This window comes from Thermobia domestica, chromosome 16 (assembly GCF_964235325.1).
Source record: "Thermobia domestica chromosome 16, izTheDome1.hap1.1, whole genome shotgun sequence".
Classification (NCBI taxonomy): domain Eukaryota; kingdom Metazoa; phylum Arthropoda; class Insecta; order Zygentoma; family Lepismatidae; genus Thermobia; species Thermobia domestica.
The window spans coordinates 107,957,686-107,976,709 of record NC_137469.1 but is presented as its reverse complement, the minus strand read 5'-3'; the positions used below and the strand labels follow the sequence as shown (position 1 = coordinate 107,976,709).

At 34.2% G+C, this 19,024-nt stretch overlaps 1 protein-coding gene across 1 annotated transcript in view; it reads right to left on the bottom strand.

Annotated features, from left to right (window-relative positions):
* The window catches only part of LOC145673315 (sodium channel protein Nach-like), a 195,985-nt gene that overhangs the window by 74,324 nt on the left and 102,637 nt on the right, over positions 1–19,024 (bottom strand). The window contains exons 3-5 of the mRNA XM_081742910.1: positions 11,783–11,986; positions 9,213–9,429; positions 1,694–1,839 (exon numbers count right to left, since the gene is read on the bottom strand). Coding sequence (XP_081599036.1) covers positions 1,694–1,839; positions 9,213–9,429; positions 11,783–11,986 — 567 coding nt within the window. The remainder of the gene's footprint in view (positions 1–1,693; positions 1,840–9,212; positions 9,430–11,782; positions 11,987–19,024) is intronic.

Below are 19,024 nucleotides of genomic sequence, written 5' to 3'. Positions count from 1 at the left end.
CTCAGTGTTAAATAGTCCGCTTACCACACTACTTCTTTAGACAGTTTAATCTTGTACTTTGTGTTGATCACTTAATATACTTGCGCCTGCTGTTTGGCTTGTGGCAATATTGCAAGAGTAACTGATACCATCTTTTAAGTGTGGTCAAACCATACTCATTGGATCTTCCAATCTAATAAATAAAAATAATTCCTTTTTATAATTCTTCCTGTAAGGAAACCAATCAACATACACTGAGAAACATATTAATCCAGCTACTGGCTTGAAAAGTGCTGATTTTTTTTTGTGAACGAATGTGTTATCTGCTTACCTGCTTAAGGTTTTCTTCAGATTATATTAATCTAGTTACTGGTTTTGATCACCTGAAAAGTTCTGATTTTTTGTGAACGAATATGTTGTCTGCTTGAGGTTTTCTGCAGATGGTGGAAACAAACATATTTATTCTATGGAAAAGTAGATAAAAAATATTATTTTTTCTTACTGATATTGTGCTGTGAATTTTAGATATGAACTTTTTTTATTTTATTATTTTTTATTTCGTTAGTTCCGAAAGAAATGTTTTCAACGGCTCGCCAATTTTATACACAGTTAAGTAATAATTAAAAATATAAATAAACGTCTACTACGTTCCGTAAGTAACTATATTTTATTTTAGGTATACATTTTATATTTATCTACAATAACGAAGAAATTTATATAGCACATATATCTATGAAGATACTGGTTATAATCGTTAATTTTTATGCAATGGCATTTTATACTATCCTGAAGTTAATCTTTTAGTTACATAATTTTCAAATTTCTCATTATATTTTACTTTCATATACTCAGTGCAAATTGTTGGTTCATTGGAGGATACAAACATACACAAATCAGTGATGCAGCCAGCAATTAGTTCTGAAGGGGGACCGACCTTTTTACGTACTGAAGCAAACAACAAGTCTTCTTTCAGAATATGAAAGCATTAATAACTCATCAAATATACATACATATTACGGATATACTTATTATTATTATTATTATTATTATTATTATTATTATTATTATTATTATTATTATTATTATTATTATTATTATTATTATTATTATTATTATTATTATTATATTCCAGTATTTACCACTTTGAAACACGAGTATTCAAAGTGCATGAAGATTGTAGGAAATGTATGAATAAGCTATTCATAAGAAAACAACAAAAACTGGAAGTTATTTGCTTGACTGCCTTTATATTGGTATAAATAGTTTAAAAAAGATTGAGAAATCACTAAGAAAAAATCAGGTGAAACTCTAAGACTGTTATGCTATACCATAATAATAAATTCGCAATTCAATTAGGAAATCACAGTACCAAGTGGATGATTAATTTAAGTTTTATAAATTGTTTTAACTTATTGACATAGTGTAAAACGTATCTTTTAAATACTTTTTTTTCACATTCTACTATCAACATTCTTCCTTTGCTGTAAGTGTTAAAACAAGTTTAATAAGCATAGCTTATAACCGACAGTTTCCACTGTGGGTGCGGAAAGTGGCAGGAGATAGTTTGATGGCCGGGCTTCCATTGGTCCTTCTTTCTGTGGCTACACCTCTGATGCAAATGCACTTTAACACTACCATTCAAGTAAATAAATATACAATACAAATACCCAACTGTAGAATATATATGCACAAAAGATAATACTGATCGATTTACTTTTGTCTGAAGTCTTCAGCAGTTTTGGAATTAAAAGAGTAGCAGAAACCTTCTTCAGTTCTTTGCAGATGAAATATGGAACAACAATTTTGCCATTGTCCTTTCCAAAAGCATTTGAGGAAAATATCAGAACAATTAGGCATCACCTGTAAGATACAATAGAATAAATCATAATAGAATGAAAAATAGGTATTCTAGACACTATACTCAATATTTCTATAAACCTTTTGTCTTGAGACAACATTTTACTCATGTTTTCTTCACACACTGCATAGTGATAGCCAATACATTAAGGACCCATAGAAAGACACAATGACAAGGCGAGTAACTTCGTAGGTTGTAAGCACTAGACTGATACTTTTCATTACTATTCCCTTTTCCTTCTTTAATCTTATTTTGCAATTGATGAAAATACATAATAACAACTACAAAAAATGATTAAATGAGTTTCTCAAACAGGCAAAATGCTTTTCAGGGAGTGACGAAGAAAAATAAGTGAAGTAATAAAATCAGTGTACTAACTTTATTAACAACTGAGAACTATTCATATTTGCCTTAAGTGGGTCAATAATTTTATACAAAAATCTCCTATAGACATAATTACTATCTTCGGACACACTTTCAGCTTGCCTTCTTCTACTGCAGTGAGAAGGTTCTTGATACATGTTTCTATCTGCTGACCTTTGAACACAACAAACACGTTTTATTTAAACCGTTTCTTGTTTTATCGCCTCTCCCCTTACCCCCTAGGGGAAAAAATTGAATTCTAGAATTCTTCAATTATCTTTGACAGTATCCTATATATTTTTTTAAATCAAAAATTGTGTTGGTTGAAGTCAAAGCTTTTGAAAGTGATAACGCCTCTTTTTCTATTGTGTGTTTCATTGACTTATTATTATTATTATTATTATTATTATTATTATTATTATTATTATTATTATTATTATTATTATTATTATTATTATTTTAAGTTTAGCATCCTCAATTCTGCACGAGGCTAAGGAAGACGTGATGATGAGATGGTTGATAATGGTGGAATGACGAAAGCGGTAGGAAATAGGAAAATCCTGAGAAAATCCACTCATATGATATTTGTACACCACAAAGCTCACTATATAATATTAAAAATATACAGGGTGTTTCAAAACAACACCGACAACGTTTGGAAGGTGATTCCTGACATCAAGATAAGATAAAAAGTATAGACCATCCTGAGTGGATAAATGCTTCCTTTCGGAGTTATAGGCTGCCGAAAACATGATAAAACTGAACTTTAAAGGTCCATAGCTCCAAAACTACGGGACTTACCATAGTCGGATCAAGACTTCACTTGGAAACTAACATGTGCCCTATCCAAAAATTCAAGTTCGAGAATCCTAAGGTACTCACGCAACAATTTTTATAAAGGGAGTTTGGTTACGAGCATATAATTTGAAATACTCATCAACTACCTCTATAAAAGTTGTTGCGGAAGTACCGTAGGATTCTGAAACATGGATGTTTGGATAGGGCACATACTAGTTCCTAAGTGTGAAGTACTCGATCCGATTATGATAGATCCCATTGTTTTGGAGCTATTGACCTTTAAAGTTCATCTTTTCATGTTTTCGGCAGCCTATAACTCCGAAAGGAAGCATTTGTGCACTCAGGTAGGTCTATACTTTTTGTCTTATCTTAGTGTCAGGAATCACCTCCCAAACGTTGTTGTTGTTTTGAAACATCCTGTATATTATGCTTTAATTCTAACTTCTTAATCTCTTAATCCCTCTGAAATATTCGTGTGATATCTTCTGAACCTTTCAGTATTCTTGTACCTTTTACTTCAGGGTAAAGAGGAAAACCATAGAAACGACCGAAACGTTTGTTCCATAATGATCACAAACGTATTTGGCGTATATTTTTACAAATTTGGCGGAAACTGTTACCGGTACTCCTATTCCATAATCTATAACCTTGTGAAGAAGGAAACCCCACCGTCTACTACTACAGTTCGATTGACTGAAAGCTTGGTTGTGTTTGATAATGTTGAAATTTTAAATACAAACATGATTCCGCATCCTGTCTTCTGCAAAAAGAGAGAATAGGTAAGAAGCGAGTTCATATTTGGAAAACTCTTCCAAATCTTCCAGTCTCTTTTTGGAAAATGTCAGTGGGTCATTAGTCGCTTTGCTATTCCCTACTTTCTAAACGTTGACCTCAGATATTAATGTTACCATATTGTTGCTTCTTTTCTGTTTCAAAGATCAGAAATTTCCACCAACAATACTGGAAACTACTGCTATGCCAAACTCTTGCGGCATGTAGCTATTCACTTTCTTGCTGCCCACGACGCAAGAACTGATTGACATAGGCCGAGTGATGCCAACCTATGGGAAAAATCCCATTTTGTGCGATTTTTTGATACTAATTCCTCCAACTGGAGTAAAGGGAATTTTCGTAGAAATAGGCAGCATATATGGGATTTTTCATACATTTACTTGCTCGACGTCAATAAACTTCTCAATGGACGGGAACTAAACTAATGATCAAGGGCGCCCATCAGGGGGGCAAGTTGGGGCGCTTACCCCCTCTCTAGAGGGAATTGTACTTCGGAAGATCGAAGACTCAATAGATTTTTAGAATAGTTACCGCAAAATTTGAGACTACATTTGAAATGTCGCTTATAGTTGCCCCCCCTTGGAAATCACAATATGGGCGCCTTTGCTAACGGGTCTTCAATAAGAGTGAAATCAGTGCTAATTGTCTAATTATGTTACTGTAAAATCCATGCTACTATGGAAGTGATTTATACAATCACATGAGAATTTTAAAATAATAAGCACCATGGAGCTTAATAACAAATCTGGTATTTCTTATTAAAGAAAATACAAAACAAGAAAAGTTCTTCTTCTAAAACGTTCCACATGAAATTACTGGAGAATGAAGCTTGTCTTATAGTTTCGTTACGTGTTCCATCGATTATTACGACACAAATGCATGATGTAAATACGGTACTAATTTCTAACAACAAAATGTAGTTGTTTAGCGTCAACATTTTCAATTCTCTTTCTTAATTATTTATTCATAAACTGTTTGACTAACACAGGTCTGAATGCATCCATATATGAGTGACGTTCAGTAGCTTCACTTTTCATATTTTATAAATTTTGAAATTTTATTGAGCATGGGAAAGTCATGAACAAAATGTTAATTTCTGTCTCTCGAGATGGGATTTTATAACGTTTCGGGTTGGCGTCACTGCGTAGTCCTATCAATCAATGGAAAAGGAGGATGTGTCGGCAGCCAATTTTTCATCTTATCATCTCTTTGTCAGATATTTCCATGTGTGTTCGCCTCATATCGATGTGTTGTTTGGATGCAGGGCCGGATCTTGAATCCGGCGCTAGGTGAAGAGGGCGCTAAACTGGAAAATGAATTTTGTGTTTTAAATGTGAATATTTATTAGAGAAAATGTTACGATGAAAAATTTTCCAAACAGCTTCTAATAAAAATTGTACAAACTGAGATACAGCTAAAATACCTCAAAAAAGCAATAAAGTCGAATCTTTGGGTGGTTGGCTGTACAACACCCCTTTACAATTGAAATAGACTCGTACATCAATTGGTGCCAATGCCACACTCACAAGTGATGCTAGTTTGAGGAAAATTTTCCGCAGCGCAGGAAGATTTAAGAAAGTTTTTTTTTAAAAAGGGAGAAAGGGAGATTTTACGTATACGAGATAAAATGTAGGGAAATTTAGCTTTTCAATAGATGTTATATTAAGCAGTATGACTAAAGACAGCGGCATTCTTTCCATTATCCCCCCATGTGTACAAAATACAAATATAACAGAGTCTTCATTCCTCTCCCAAAAGCTCTTCCGCAATCTGACATGAGGATATAATTGCCAAATATGTCTGAAATGGGAATGGATCAACAAACAAAAGGGAATAAACTCCACTGTGTTGCTTATGGATTGGGTGGCATTAACACAGTAAAAAGAAATGTCTTTAGGGCTGCTCCGCCTTATCATAAACAGTGTCCCTGCATAGTGCTTCGGTTCAATGACCACAGTTAAGGGCTAAGAAAGGTCAGAGTTAATGAAATGCACATTATCGAAGTTCAATCTACTAGGTTTTTGTTGTCCATTGGTCCAGGGAGGGGGGCGAATATTAAGAAAAGACAGGCTGTACAAATTGAATTTTTGATCATTTCTGAGGAAAAATTTCACTTAAGTTCCTAATATCAATGGCTCACAATCGCTCTCCACTGCTTAATGATCACTGTTAACGTCTATTAGTCCATTAGTCTTTCGTCAACATTTTCGTTTCTATTCTTAGTCGTTTCGGTTCTTTTTTAAGTTTATAATTATGTGTGTTTTCATTCTTCAATAGTACTTTGTTTTTCATATAATAATGGCTAACAAAAAAGTAAGCATTTTATCGGAAAAGGAAATTCGAAACTTGAAAGAAGATGAGAGACAAGCGGAGGTTCTAAATTTGACTTCTGGACAAAATTTCGAAAGTGATAATCATACAAATGTTGAGGTAGGGCAGTTATCAATACCATTTAATGTTAACAAAGCATTTGCAAGTCGACAAATTTTTGAAACTAAGTTTAGTTTACTTGATTGCAGTAATTTAATTGTTAAATTAAAATGGAATGGATACGGCCTCTTCGGTTATGGGTCTGAGTTTTTAACATATTTCAAAATTTGTCTGAATACTATTAATTTTCACGCAGTATATCTGTATAAAACTTGAAAGGATAACTAATCGAAATCGAAACTGTAATCGGAAGGTCATTAGGATTATAAGTAACATTTTTTTTTAGAACCCTCACTGTTATCAGAGCAGCGTATACGTATGTTCGTTGTATTATAACAGTGTAACAATCACTATCAATCTATTCTCTCGTATTAAATTTGGATGCAGCGATATTTTTAAACATTTGGTAATAGTCCTAATGCAAAGTAGAGTTTTGATTATTAATTACTTACGTTTAGGGATACACCGACGGAGATGGTCCGAGAGTCTGGATCCCCCAGAGCTTTTAATTTTTTTGTTTTCACAAAATTAGCACAATCTCAGGGGGCAAATTCACAAATTATATGCATTTTATAGGCTACTTCGGACCCAAAAGAAAAATATAGGGTACGCCACTGCATGTCTTTACATTGTGTTACTCATTGTCTGATTCGAACATATGTGTTGGAAAGAGACATGAAAGGACTGAATTGTTTTAAAGGCCTAAGGGATCGTGTAAAGAATTTTTGAGGGATGAGGCTGATTTTGAAGTTCCACCACTGGATCAAAGACAAATTAAATATCGATTAAGGTTCACACTTTTGTCATTTGTTGTGTATTAATAAGTTAATCTAAAATTAATAAAGAATTATTTGAGTGGCCATTGAAAATGACATAGATCCCCCTTTATTCAGTGAAATGGATGCGGATGCAATAATAAGAGATTTTGCTAAATTGAAAGGCAGAAAAGTGTCTTTATAACATGAACTTTTCAGTAACAAAGAAAATGAGAAGTTAACTACCATAATCGTATCACTAGAAAATACTGGATTATGTAAATATGCTTTTAATGAAGCATTAAAACATACTACCTCTTTCCAGCGGCGAAAATCTGTCTTCAACATGGGGGGGGGGGGGTAAGACCGTTCCCATAATTTTTTTAAGCGATGTTCAAAATATTTATGAAGTTGAAGAAAACAATGTTGCAAAGGATCAGGAGAGCAGAGTTCTATTCAACATTGGTAGGCGGGCCGATTTGAGGCTTATTCTGGGTCACTCAAACTTCATCAACAACTTCATCTCATTTTCCCCTGTAACAATCAGACACAGATCATCACATTTCTCCCCGCAATAGATTGGAATGCAATTATTACGTACTGTGCGTAAACCATATTATTTTTTTTACCACTTGCTATATTTTTCACTCAACTTTTTTTTTTCCACCTTCGTAAGCAATAGAAACTTGGGATGAATGTAACATGTGATATCTATATTAAAAGTGGACTACTGCAGTCGAATACAACAATGAAGTTGTAGCGGAAAATAAGTTATTGGGTGAGGTGGCTTTCTCGAGTGTTTGTCCTGTCGCATTATGTTCGATCGATTTGTTTGAAATATGAAGCCTTCGATTATTGTGACAATGTTAGCACAGGACACGATTATTGTGTCCTTCTACGATAGATCATCATTGTAAGCTTCCAACTCGCAAACCAACATTGTCACAATAATCAAAGACAAATCAATTGCGATCCAAACTTTCAACATACGAGTATTAGTTCCCTAGATTTTCGTAAATAACTATAAAGATGATCTTAAATCTTACAAATAAGTTAAGATAATGATCACTAAGGTTCATAATTGACTTTTTGAGAACATGCTGTCTCTAATTGATGTATCACATAACCACCTTTCCATTTCAAAAAGAATCACATATTTCAAAATGGCGGATTCAAGATGGCGGCGGAGGTTCGTGATCACTCTGCCAATTCGTTTTTTGCCAATATGTGTATCTACCATCGTTTGCATTGTATATGTTTCATTATTTTCACGATTGAACAGTTTATTTGATGTATTTGAATAACATAACATAGCCCTTCTCCCACCAACTTTGACCCCCTTCCCCCCCGTTTCTTATGGTGCTCTGCCGCTATAGCTTTGCACATATACATATTTTCACATCCTCTATCAGGCGCACTATGTCTCATCGCGCAACTCGATTCATCCATTTGGACCCTTTACTTGTGAGTAGTAAATAATAAGTAAATAAATTAATATGGAAAACACTATGATAGAAACTCAAAAAATTAATTTTGGTTTTAAAACTCCGGAACTTCTTTGCTATTAGTCTTAGACAATAATTTATGGTATTAGACTTATAGCAAATTTAATGTTCTATAATTTTTATTAAAGACATTTTTCTCCACGACATACCGTTATGAAGATATAATAATAATAATAATAATAATAATAATAATAATAATAATAATAATAATAATAATAATAATAATAATAATAATAATAATAATAATAATAATACTTGAATATTTTTTAAAGTTGCATTTTTACGAAAGTTTGTAACTTTGATGTTGCGTAACTCTTTAGACTACATAATAGTTCTTCAAAAATACTTTGAATGCAAAAGTTGTAGCAAATTTAATACTCTACAACTAAGCTAACAAGTTGTAGCAAAATTTCCTCCTAAGATGCATTGGAGAAAAGATATGATTGATAAATTGAAAGACGTCCAGACCGAGCGCCAAAGGTTCTTGGCGCGCCACAGTGAAGGCACAAGGGTTAAAAGGTCGAAAAACAAATCTGAATCGTGGGTCCAATCTATATGAGACATCAAAAAATAAGAGCTACTTGATCTTCTGTAAGGTATTGTATCCTTTTCAGTCTCTACTCGCTGAACTAGAAACCGTACAGTTACAAAGTCGTCAAGAATCGAATAGACATACAAACTCATAATAGACTACAACCGGCTATAGCAAGGAATGTGTTAAGTATTTTTTACCTGTAACATCAGTTCCGTAATGTTAGTATTTGATAATAGCCAATGACTCGTGACATTAATAACGTCGAACAGAGTACTGTTGTGTTCTACGTTATTATCATTGAAATGTCGCTTCAGAAAAACAAAAGGAACATGATACGTAGGATAACGCATTACACCAAGGGCAGCCAGCGTTGCCATGTAATTATCCATTTTTCCAGTGTTGTCTTCGGCGAATCTGAAAAGAAAAGCAATTTTTCAGAAAACTCATTCGTTTAATTTAAATTTCCACTTACCAGACATACCATCTTTATTCATCAATTTTAGTACATAATCGATTAGAGACCGGTACATAGGAATTGACATGTTAAATTGAGATATTTTTTAACCATTAGTGTTACATAATTTTTACTAAATATTGATTAAATATTTTTTAACATCATAATACATTATATCTTTTAGGAATGCTGGCAACTTATTGTATAGCTTTGTGCATATCCAAAGAAAACTTTTTTCTTTTAGTGAAAGTAGGCATATAGTTTTGATATAGTGTGTATAAGTTGTTCTTTTGTCTCGTATTATGTAAATGTACATCATTAACATGAGTGAAATGGCTCTCTTTACTTTTAACTTACATAATAATTTTGTATATATACACCAAAAAGGAACAGTTAAAATTTTATTTGACTGAAAAACACTTTTGCAGAAGGCTCTTGTCGATAGATTAAAAATGGCCATTATTGGCTTCTTGTGTAAGCAAAAAACAGTAGCATTAACCGGAATTTACTGTTAGCATGGTATAATGAAAGAAACAGAATCATGTAGATCACAAAACAGACACAAGTTAATTTTTCATTTAGGTCAAATTCTGTTTATCCCAATACAAGTAAGTCTGCTGTTTACTGTAACTCCTAAAAAAATGGTGGAGTGTGAGTTAATCTATAGACACTGAATTTAATGCGATGAAAGATACTATTTGGCGATTATATGAGTAATGAAAGTTGAGTGCTTTGGTTTTCTTTACATTTATCGTTAGTTCGCTCCAACATTTCCATTTTGACAAACATTCGACAGACTCTATCAAGTTACTTTCTAATATGTTGTCCCCTGTTGCTAAAATATTCACATCAACAGCATAAGCGCAATATGTTGAAGATATGTAATAGCGGCGTCATTTCAGATTTTCCTAGGGGAAGGGGGGCAAAATTATTCACCGACATGACTTTCTTAAATTAGTATTTTAGTATACAATTAAAGTGCAAGTGATTCTCATATCCAGGAGGAGGGGCAATTGCCCTCTTTTCTCTTCAAATGACGTATCTGATACGTACTGTGAATAATATTGTGTAAATAATAATAATAATAATAATAATAATAATAATAATAATAATAATAATAATAATAATAATAATAATAATAATAATAATAAAAACGAATTGGTCCAAGAATAGAGCCTTGACTTGGCACGGTGTCTACTAAAATCCCAAAGTGAAATTTCGTGACTTTTCCGTGACCTTTTCTTTATCAAATCATAAAATTTCCTAAAATTTTCAAGAGCGAATTTGGGTGCGGATTTTCATCCATGCGATAGAAACGTACTTTGCTTGCGATTTGGTAGCGTCTAAAGCTGATCATAGACATTTTTGGTGATGAACTTTGACGTTTTATAGAACAAAATTTTCCAATCTGTACTTACATTTGAACAGTTAAAAAAAAATCGTGACCCAAAAGCTAAATTTAGTGACTTTTTCGTGACTTTCATGACCGTTTTCTGATTTCGTGACTTTTTCGTGACTTTCGTGACCGATAGACACCCTGGAATTACTAAATACAGAACACGTCAAAATGCTTAATCCGATTTCAGAAATTTATTCTGTGAAATATAATAAATACATGTTATTGTGAGACATATGCTAAGAAATATAAACAGTGAAAGTTTCCTTCAAACATATGACAAGTGTTCTAAGTGAGCATCTTGCGTAACATGGCACACAAGAAGCCGATAGTCTATCTCCTGCTCCTGCTTAGGGGCGGGTAAAACCGGTTTTTATAAAACCGAAAACCGGTTTCTATAAAAACCGAAACCCGAAAAACCGACATTTCGGTTTTCACCGGAACCGGTATCGGTGAAAACTTTTCGAAAACACATAAAACTATTTCTGTGGAAATGGATTCGGTTTCTGGAGAACAACGAAATACCATTCTGGTCAGAAATAGAACAAATTTTGAAAAAAAACGGAATCGGTTTTGAAGAAAACCGAAACCGGATCAAGTGAAAAACCGATAACCGGTTTTGAAGAAAACCGAAACCGGTTTCGGTGAAAAACCGAAAACCGAAAAACCGTTTTTTGTGCCCGCCACATCTTTTGTAGCATATTGCAGTCAATATCAACAATTCGCTTCATGCTAAGTGCTGACTCTTAGCGGTAGAAAGTGGAAACACTACCTTTCGAAGCGCATGTCTCACAGTAACATGTGTTTAGTAGATGACACAGAATAAATTTCTGAAATCGGGTCCATCATTTTGAGTTGCCCTGTATAGTTTTTCTACTTGTGAACAAGAAAGAAGAGAGAGTATTAAAAGTACTTACTGTCTTACAAAATCTTCAGCTTTTGATCTGAGTACTTTGTTGACATTACAAACAGTAACAGCAGGAAAAGGGATTTTGTAAAGTGGATAATTGTTGTCTTCAACAACTGTAACTGTTGGACTGTTCACATATTCATCCCAAATGGAACTGATCATGAAAGAGGCTCCAACGACACCTAGTGAGCAGATGAAGATCCAGATTACTCTGTGAAAAAGAGAAAGAAGCACAAGCAAGGTTACCATATTTGTTTATTATTTAAAAAAAAATAGTTTGAGTAAAATGATATAGATATATATCTACTTCTCCTATTCCCAGGGCCGGATTTAATGCTTTGCCAGCCCCTAGACCGAAAAGTATTCGACGCCCCTCACACCTGAAATTTTAACAGAAGAAAATAAACCTAATATATATATATATATATATATATATATATATATATATATATATATAAACTTATTTTATGAATAACTTTATTTCAATGTTTTTGTAAGCAAGGCTCCCACACCATGATGTTCATGTTTCTATGAGCCTCTGACGTTCGTAGAAAGGACCAGTGGAGCGTGTATCTAGAACATTATTCGAGTTATTCTGTAGCCATGCCTGCCTACGCTCTTTCAACACAACAATGTCCACCCACAGACAGATCGTACCACTCAACGAACTCTCAAAGGTCTGTGCAACTTTTCATGGTCTGTATGATAGCAAGAACTTTCTACCATTGAGCATGTATAGAATTCAATTGAACAGAATCTGGTCCGATCTGCAACCTCACCTATAGAATAAACCAATTAATCCAGTGTTGCCAACAAGTTGAAGCAAAAAGTCGCTAAATTGGAGATGAAATGACTCGAATTTTAGGTGAAAATTCGCTAAAAATTTTTTCGATGAATTTTGCCTCTTTCATTCATATATATATATATATATATATATATATATATATATATATATATATATATATATATATGTGTGTGTGTGTGTGTGTGTGTGTGTATAAGATACGTGTTCAATTGAAGCCATAGTACTATCTACGCTACAAGAACGTATATGAAAGACTCGAAATCATATATAACTAACAATGATTTCACTTTTATATATTTTAAACTTTATGATCAATTTTGCTTCAACAAAATCAAAAATTAATTTAGATAAACGAGCAAAATTAAAAGGTCTAGAAAAAAATCTTGGTCTAAAAGGTCTACTCACGCTTCTACAGATAATCTGTTTGCTATCGGTAATTTATTATTTTGCCTCTAAACGGAAGCTCTGTAAACTAAAGGACATTAAAAGCTGGAGTTCGTCCCCGTTAGAAGGTAAGAGATAACAACAATCAAAGCGGGAATATAGAGATATATGTTAGGAATTTTCCAGCTCGTCAACATCTGCACTGATTCAAATAAGCAAAAGAAAAACAAACAGTATATCTGAACTGATTCGAGTTAATAGTACTTATTTTAGGATAAATTGTTCGCAGCGCAAAAGTCGCTAGATTTGTAAGTAAGTCGCCAAATCGTCATTCCAAAATACCAAAAAAAGTCGCTAATCGGAAAAATTATTTTTTGTCGCTATCCTGGAAGGCGAATCCCCTAGATTTAGCGACTTTTCCCCCAACTTGGCAACACTGAAATAATCAATGAAGTGGAAGAAACGTGGTGCATTTCATAGGATAACACCTGACGCCTCTACAATAGTTCCCATGCAAGAGTGCAGGTTTACATTGAAACTTAGAGGAGTACACAACCAACTAATACGGCCTGGTGACACACACTGTAGATTTGTTTTGGAGTTTAAGGGAGGATGTATGTCTTTAGGATCAAAATTTTCGATTTTTTTATTTATACGTTTTCTTAATACATGATACCTGTAGAATATTTCCTGTAAGTTTGAAGTGTGTATATCTCCGAAAACGTTCTCAAAACGTGATTAATATACAGATATGTTTAACAATTTTTCATTTCGTTTTGATATACGTCATATTTCAATCCAATTTATTTGGTCATTAAATATTTTTATTTGTATTACCCAACTGTATGCGTAATTTTTCATTGTTCACTATAGTCACGGTTTGCCTGCGAAATTTTTCATCATTATTAGTATATTTTTTGCCGGTCGTACATTGAGTTCACGTGTGAGTTCACTAGTAAACAAGGAAATTGATTCCTTACAAATACACTATAGCAAGAGAATAAGAGAGAATGTAAATGACTTACGAAGTATGAAAAAGACAGTGTGGGCTATATTTTGCCGTAAGTCTTCAACTGACGGAAATCCAATGCACATGTTGTGTCCAAAGGGAAACGAATCATGGTGTTGATTCAACAGAGGACAAGAAACTGGAGAAGTGTATAGTCAGAGACACTTCCTACCAGCTGCAGTGATAAATACGATAGAGCCTACTTTTAGAGCACTTTCAGGCCCAAAACTTGTAGAAAAATGTCAACATGGTAAAACACAAAATCCAAATGAAACCATTAATTCCTTGATCTACCAACGCTGCCCCAAGAGAGCTTTCGCAGGTTGAGAGGTTCTACAAATAGCAGTGTATGATGCTGTTTTATGTTTCAACAGTGGTTATTCATTGCGAATTAATGTACTGGAACAATTAAGAATAACGCCTGGAAAATTCACAGTGGAAAATTTAAAGGATATGGATAAGAAGAAACTAGCCAAAGCTGAGATGTCAATGAATGAGCTCTTAAAGGAAGTAAGAATTAAGAAAAGAAGATTTAAAAGAGTAGAAGAAGACACATAGGATGACGAAGTCTATAAATATGGAGCGTTCTAAGAACACAGAAAAGTTCCTGAGTGCAGACTGCGTTGTGTATTTTCGTTTCGAATTTTCTCAAAACTATATTTTACAACATTAATGTACCTTTTTCTGAAATACTATTCTATGTAATGCAATAAAACTTTGCATAAATATTACCCATACTTAGTTGTATTTTATGAACCAGAATTATTACGTTGCTCCTGTAATTGTTTATTATACAGTCGCATATATCATAAACAAAAGGTATAGAAGAAATATCAAAATTTCAAAAATCTACCACAAACAAACTATTTAAAATAGATTAATGATTTTGGTTTACAGCAATCACATTAATTACTAAAATAAGTGGTCCTAATTTCCAAAAATAAATAAATAAATAAATTAAAAAAACAGTGTGTGGTTTCCGAGAAAAAAGTACATATGTACTCTTCCGTTGTCGTAATTTAGCTAGCTTGTTATACACACAATAGGGAACTGTATGATCAGAAAACTTGTACAAATGTGGTATGATCCACTATGTATGTATAGACTAAAACTTGGAAGCGTACCTTGAAACCAATGCAGAATATGGCCACTAGAGACCGACAATACCAAAAGCCGTACATCCCCCCTTAATGTCCCACGGTTATGCATCGAGACTAAGAGAGCAAATGACGATGAGATGGATAATATCGGTGGAATGCCGAAAATGGAAGCAAACTGGACAACTTTGAGAAATCCATATTCACGGTGGATGTTAGAATCGACCCAGGGGATCCCACATATGAGGTGATCGCTATAGTAATGAGCCATCGGGACCTCCACCCTATAGATTTTGTTCGTTGGTATGGAACTCTGTGCTTATGCTCATGCTCAGTTTAGAATCTAAGAAATATATGTATAAGGCTTTATATGGTCCTTGGTCCTATGGATGCTTACGTTTTAGCTATATATAAATGACGCATTGCTCCATAACCCCCAAAAAATCTGTTGGAGTCCATGATTGACGTTTTTAATGATAATAATTGATAATAATTCTTTTTTCAAGCAAGGTTTACTAACGAAGAACCGCACTGAATGGAAATTTCCCAGATTGTGGCAAATGACCTGCGGATAATGATAAAATATTTGTGACAATAATAACGAAGATGATAACTTAGAATTAACTGCCAGAGACAAACGCAAAACGGGATTGTGTCTAGTTGTGACAAGCTGTTTGTTTGTCCACAGATGGCCTTAAGCAAATGAAAGGAGCTGAAGTGCTATTGTCCTATTCTTAGTAATCCTCTTAATGTTCGTTAACAATAATGAACGTAGTTCGTAAATTATTCGTGCTTCACAGACAATAGTCATTGTATTTAAAGGATGTGAAGCATTCTAGATATTAAACAAGCGAAAGCACTTAGCATATTTTCAAAAAATAGGATTCCTCCACAGAATAAAATAGAAGTTTTTTTCTTTGAAGTTGAACGGTAAATGAATTGATAGAAGTTGAAAATAAAAGTATTTGAACTTAATTCAAGGTTAGACCACTTACTTTAGCAATAATCTATGAAGTGGCTAATCGGAACCTTGATAACTGAATTAATAACCGAAAACGGGGAAAAAGTGCAGTGAAATACTTCGCAGTTGTTTGCAAATCATTTGGCACGTGCTTATATTTTACTTTATTTGGCAGCGATAATAGATAGCTTTGTTACTTATATGTGTTTTATGTATTTTCTTGTTTATAAAGTAAGAAATTAAAAAAAAAAATCTTCAATAATGCGGTTTCAACTAGTCGAATGATTAGCACACGAAATGTAAGCGTGGTCCTGAGTTTGATACTCTGTTGGAGCTTCAATCTTAATTTTTTTTAAAACATCATTAAGACAGTGGTGCTCCCCCTTATGTCCATGACGCACCCCCCCAATTGTCTATCTGTAGGTGTTCTTCCATGAAAAAATCTTCTTTTCGATTAATTTTTACACCCCCTCAAACATATTTATATAGATTTTTACCCCCCCAATATTTCAATGACGCAGTTCATAGCCCCCCTTTGTGGGCACCCCTGATTAAGAATACACAACTACAGAACACAAGCTCAAAATAAACTAGGAGATCATTCATAGTCCGGCCTATAAGCTCTATAGAAAGTTGTTTTATCTTTATGATAGTCAATTGTAGGCGTCGCCAGAGCCGCTGTCTTTATTTCAGTACTATATTGTACATGTCGAATATTAAGCAGACAATTATCTACAAGTTTAGAAGAAGTAATGATCTCTGCAATCATCGTGTCTCCAAAAATGCACCCGTTTTGGGAGTGCTACGTAGTAGCATAAAAAACGCCAACGTGGACTATTACTATAACCACATTAAAAGATAGCGTAAATGCAAAAGTTTCACAGTGTCTAATACGGGGATGCATGAAGAAATCCATCATAATGAGGTCCAACTTCCAAGGACACAACGTCCAGTCAAAAGCTACAGAAGAAACAATCAGCTCCGAAACACACTCGAAAGTCATCGCTAAATTACATGAATACTTGACCAAAGAGAATCCATCATCGCAATGTGAAATAACATCACGTGCCTGACAGTCACCAGCAACCGTAAATTGGATTATCCGACATAAGCTATATCTGAAAACGATGCACATATGCCAAGTTCATGCTCTAACACTAACGCACATTGCCGATCGGAGAGTGGCCTGCAAACATCTGTATGAGCAATACCTAGGAGGTGATAAATGGTAATATGGGCCTAGATGAGGTGTCGGTCTATTTGACCAGATGCGTGCGATCTACTACCGTCCTATCGATGAAAGAAGCATGCGGAGTGGATTCGGAAGTGCAAAGAATGCTTCCTCAGAAGATTTGTGGTAGTGGCGGGTTTCTGTACTAACAAATAAAGATTCTTTGCCAATAATCCGGTCCACGAATTGCATATTTATTGAGATAGAGAGGATCAATAGGGAATACAGGCAGAGTATACTGGGAAGATACCAAACGATTAGGGGGCAAGGGGTCTCTTAATTGTAATCGGAAAACAGATCAGAGAGTAAAACATTGAAGGGGATAGGTCTCATAAGGTCAGGGCAGGAAAGAAGATGATATGCGCAATGCACACATATATGTCAATGCATATGTGCATCTGCATATCCCTCATCTCTTGCTCTTATTGTCTCTTTACTGACCTGTCTCATGCTTTCCGCCAAATCACTTTGCTTCGCTCTCCTTACTTCCTCCATCACTTACTTGAAAAATCATTTCTTTATTTATGAATGTTTATCCTTGTCTTTCTCCCATTCCCATTTGAATGCTAGAATACTACCCCTACATCGTTTCGATTATTACATCTACTCTGCACTCTCCCCACCTTTCGCTTTATATAAAAAAGGGCAAATTTACTCTTTTTCGTTTTAAAACCTATTGAAAAGGTTGTGAAATTAATTAAATAACCAATAACTATCAGGAACTAACGAAAAATGAAATTTTGAAAACATTAACTCTCCCAAGCGAGAGAAAAGTTTTAAAATATCCATGTTGCCCACCAACTTATGGTTGAGGTGAACAAGAAGACTGAAAATATATGAAACATTCATCAATATGTCAATCAACAAAATCTGTCACCGGCAGAATTTATAACGAACTACTCTCAACATCGGATTCCAACTCCCTTTATTTTCTTTTTCTTACTTTTAAACATTATTTCACTTACAACGAGTTTTCTTTTTACTTTCAGTTTTATTGTTCTATACTTTGTTCTCCTTTCATAAATGACAGTATGTTCCATCTTAATTAAATCACGGAAAAACTGTACTGTACTTATGACAGCGCCTCAGTCTTCCACCGCCCTAAACAGAGTAAAAACAGTTTCTTTTTGAAAAGACTTTCAGCCCCTTGCACTGTCGTCTGCGGAGTGAAAGTCGTAGAGGGAGAGGCCTAGGAGGGAAAACAATGCAGCCACCACATCCAATATCGCAAACGTAGTAATGACGTTGTTCAGTAATTACACATATTCCAATATAATCACATAGCTTAGAAAATAATAATAAAAATTAGGAAATTTTAGATTGGAAAGTTTTTTGTACCCAATGTACGTAAATACGGGACATTTTGGCATCCCGGGAAAATTTTTCGGGACACCGGGAATGGTAGTAAAAAAAACGGGACAATCCCGTTTTTACGGGACGGTTGGTCACCCTACATTACTCACCATTATCTAATCTGAATTGCTTCAAATAACGATTTCTCACCGTACCCGCACTATAATTGTGCAATTCCTGTCTTTTGGACCTTTGTCAGTCTGCGTATAAATATTTTATATAGTAGAAGTTCGAGACTAACATGCAAATACGATTTTACATAGATTAGAAGTTTAAGTTTAGACTCCGCTAACTGCTACATTTTTCGATGTCTGCCTCCCAAATTTCGTATTTCTACTAATCTCGGTTAGTTTTTACGTAATATATAGGTTTACGTTATATTTAGATTCCCAATTGTTCGAAGAGAACG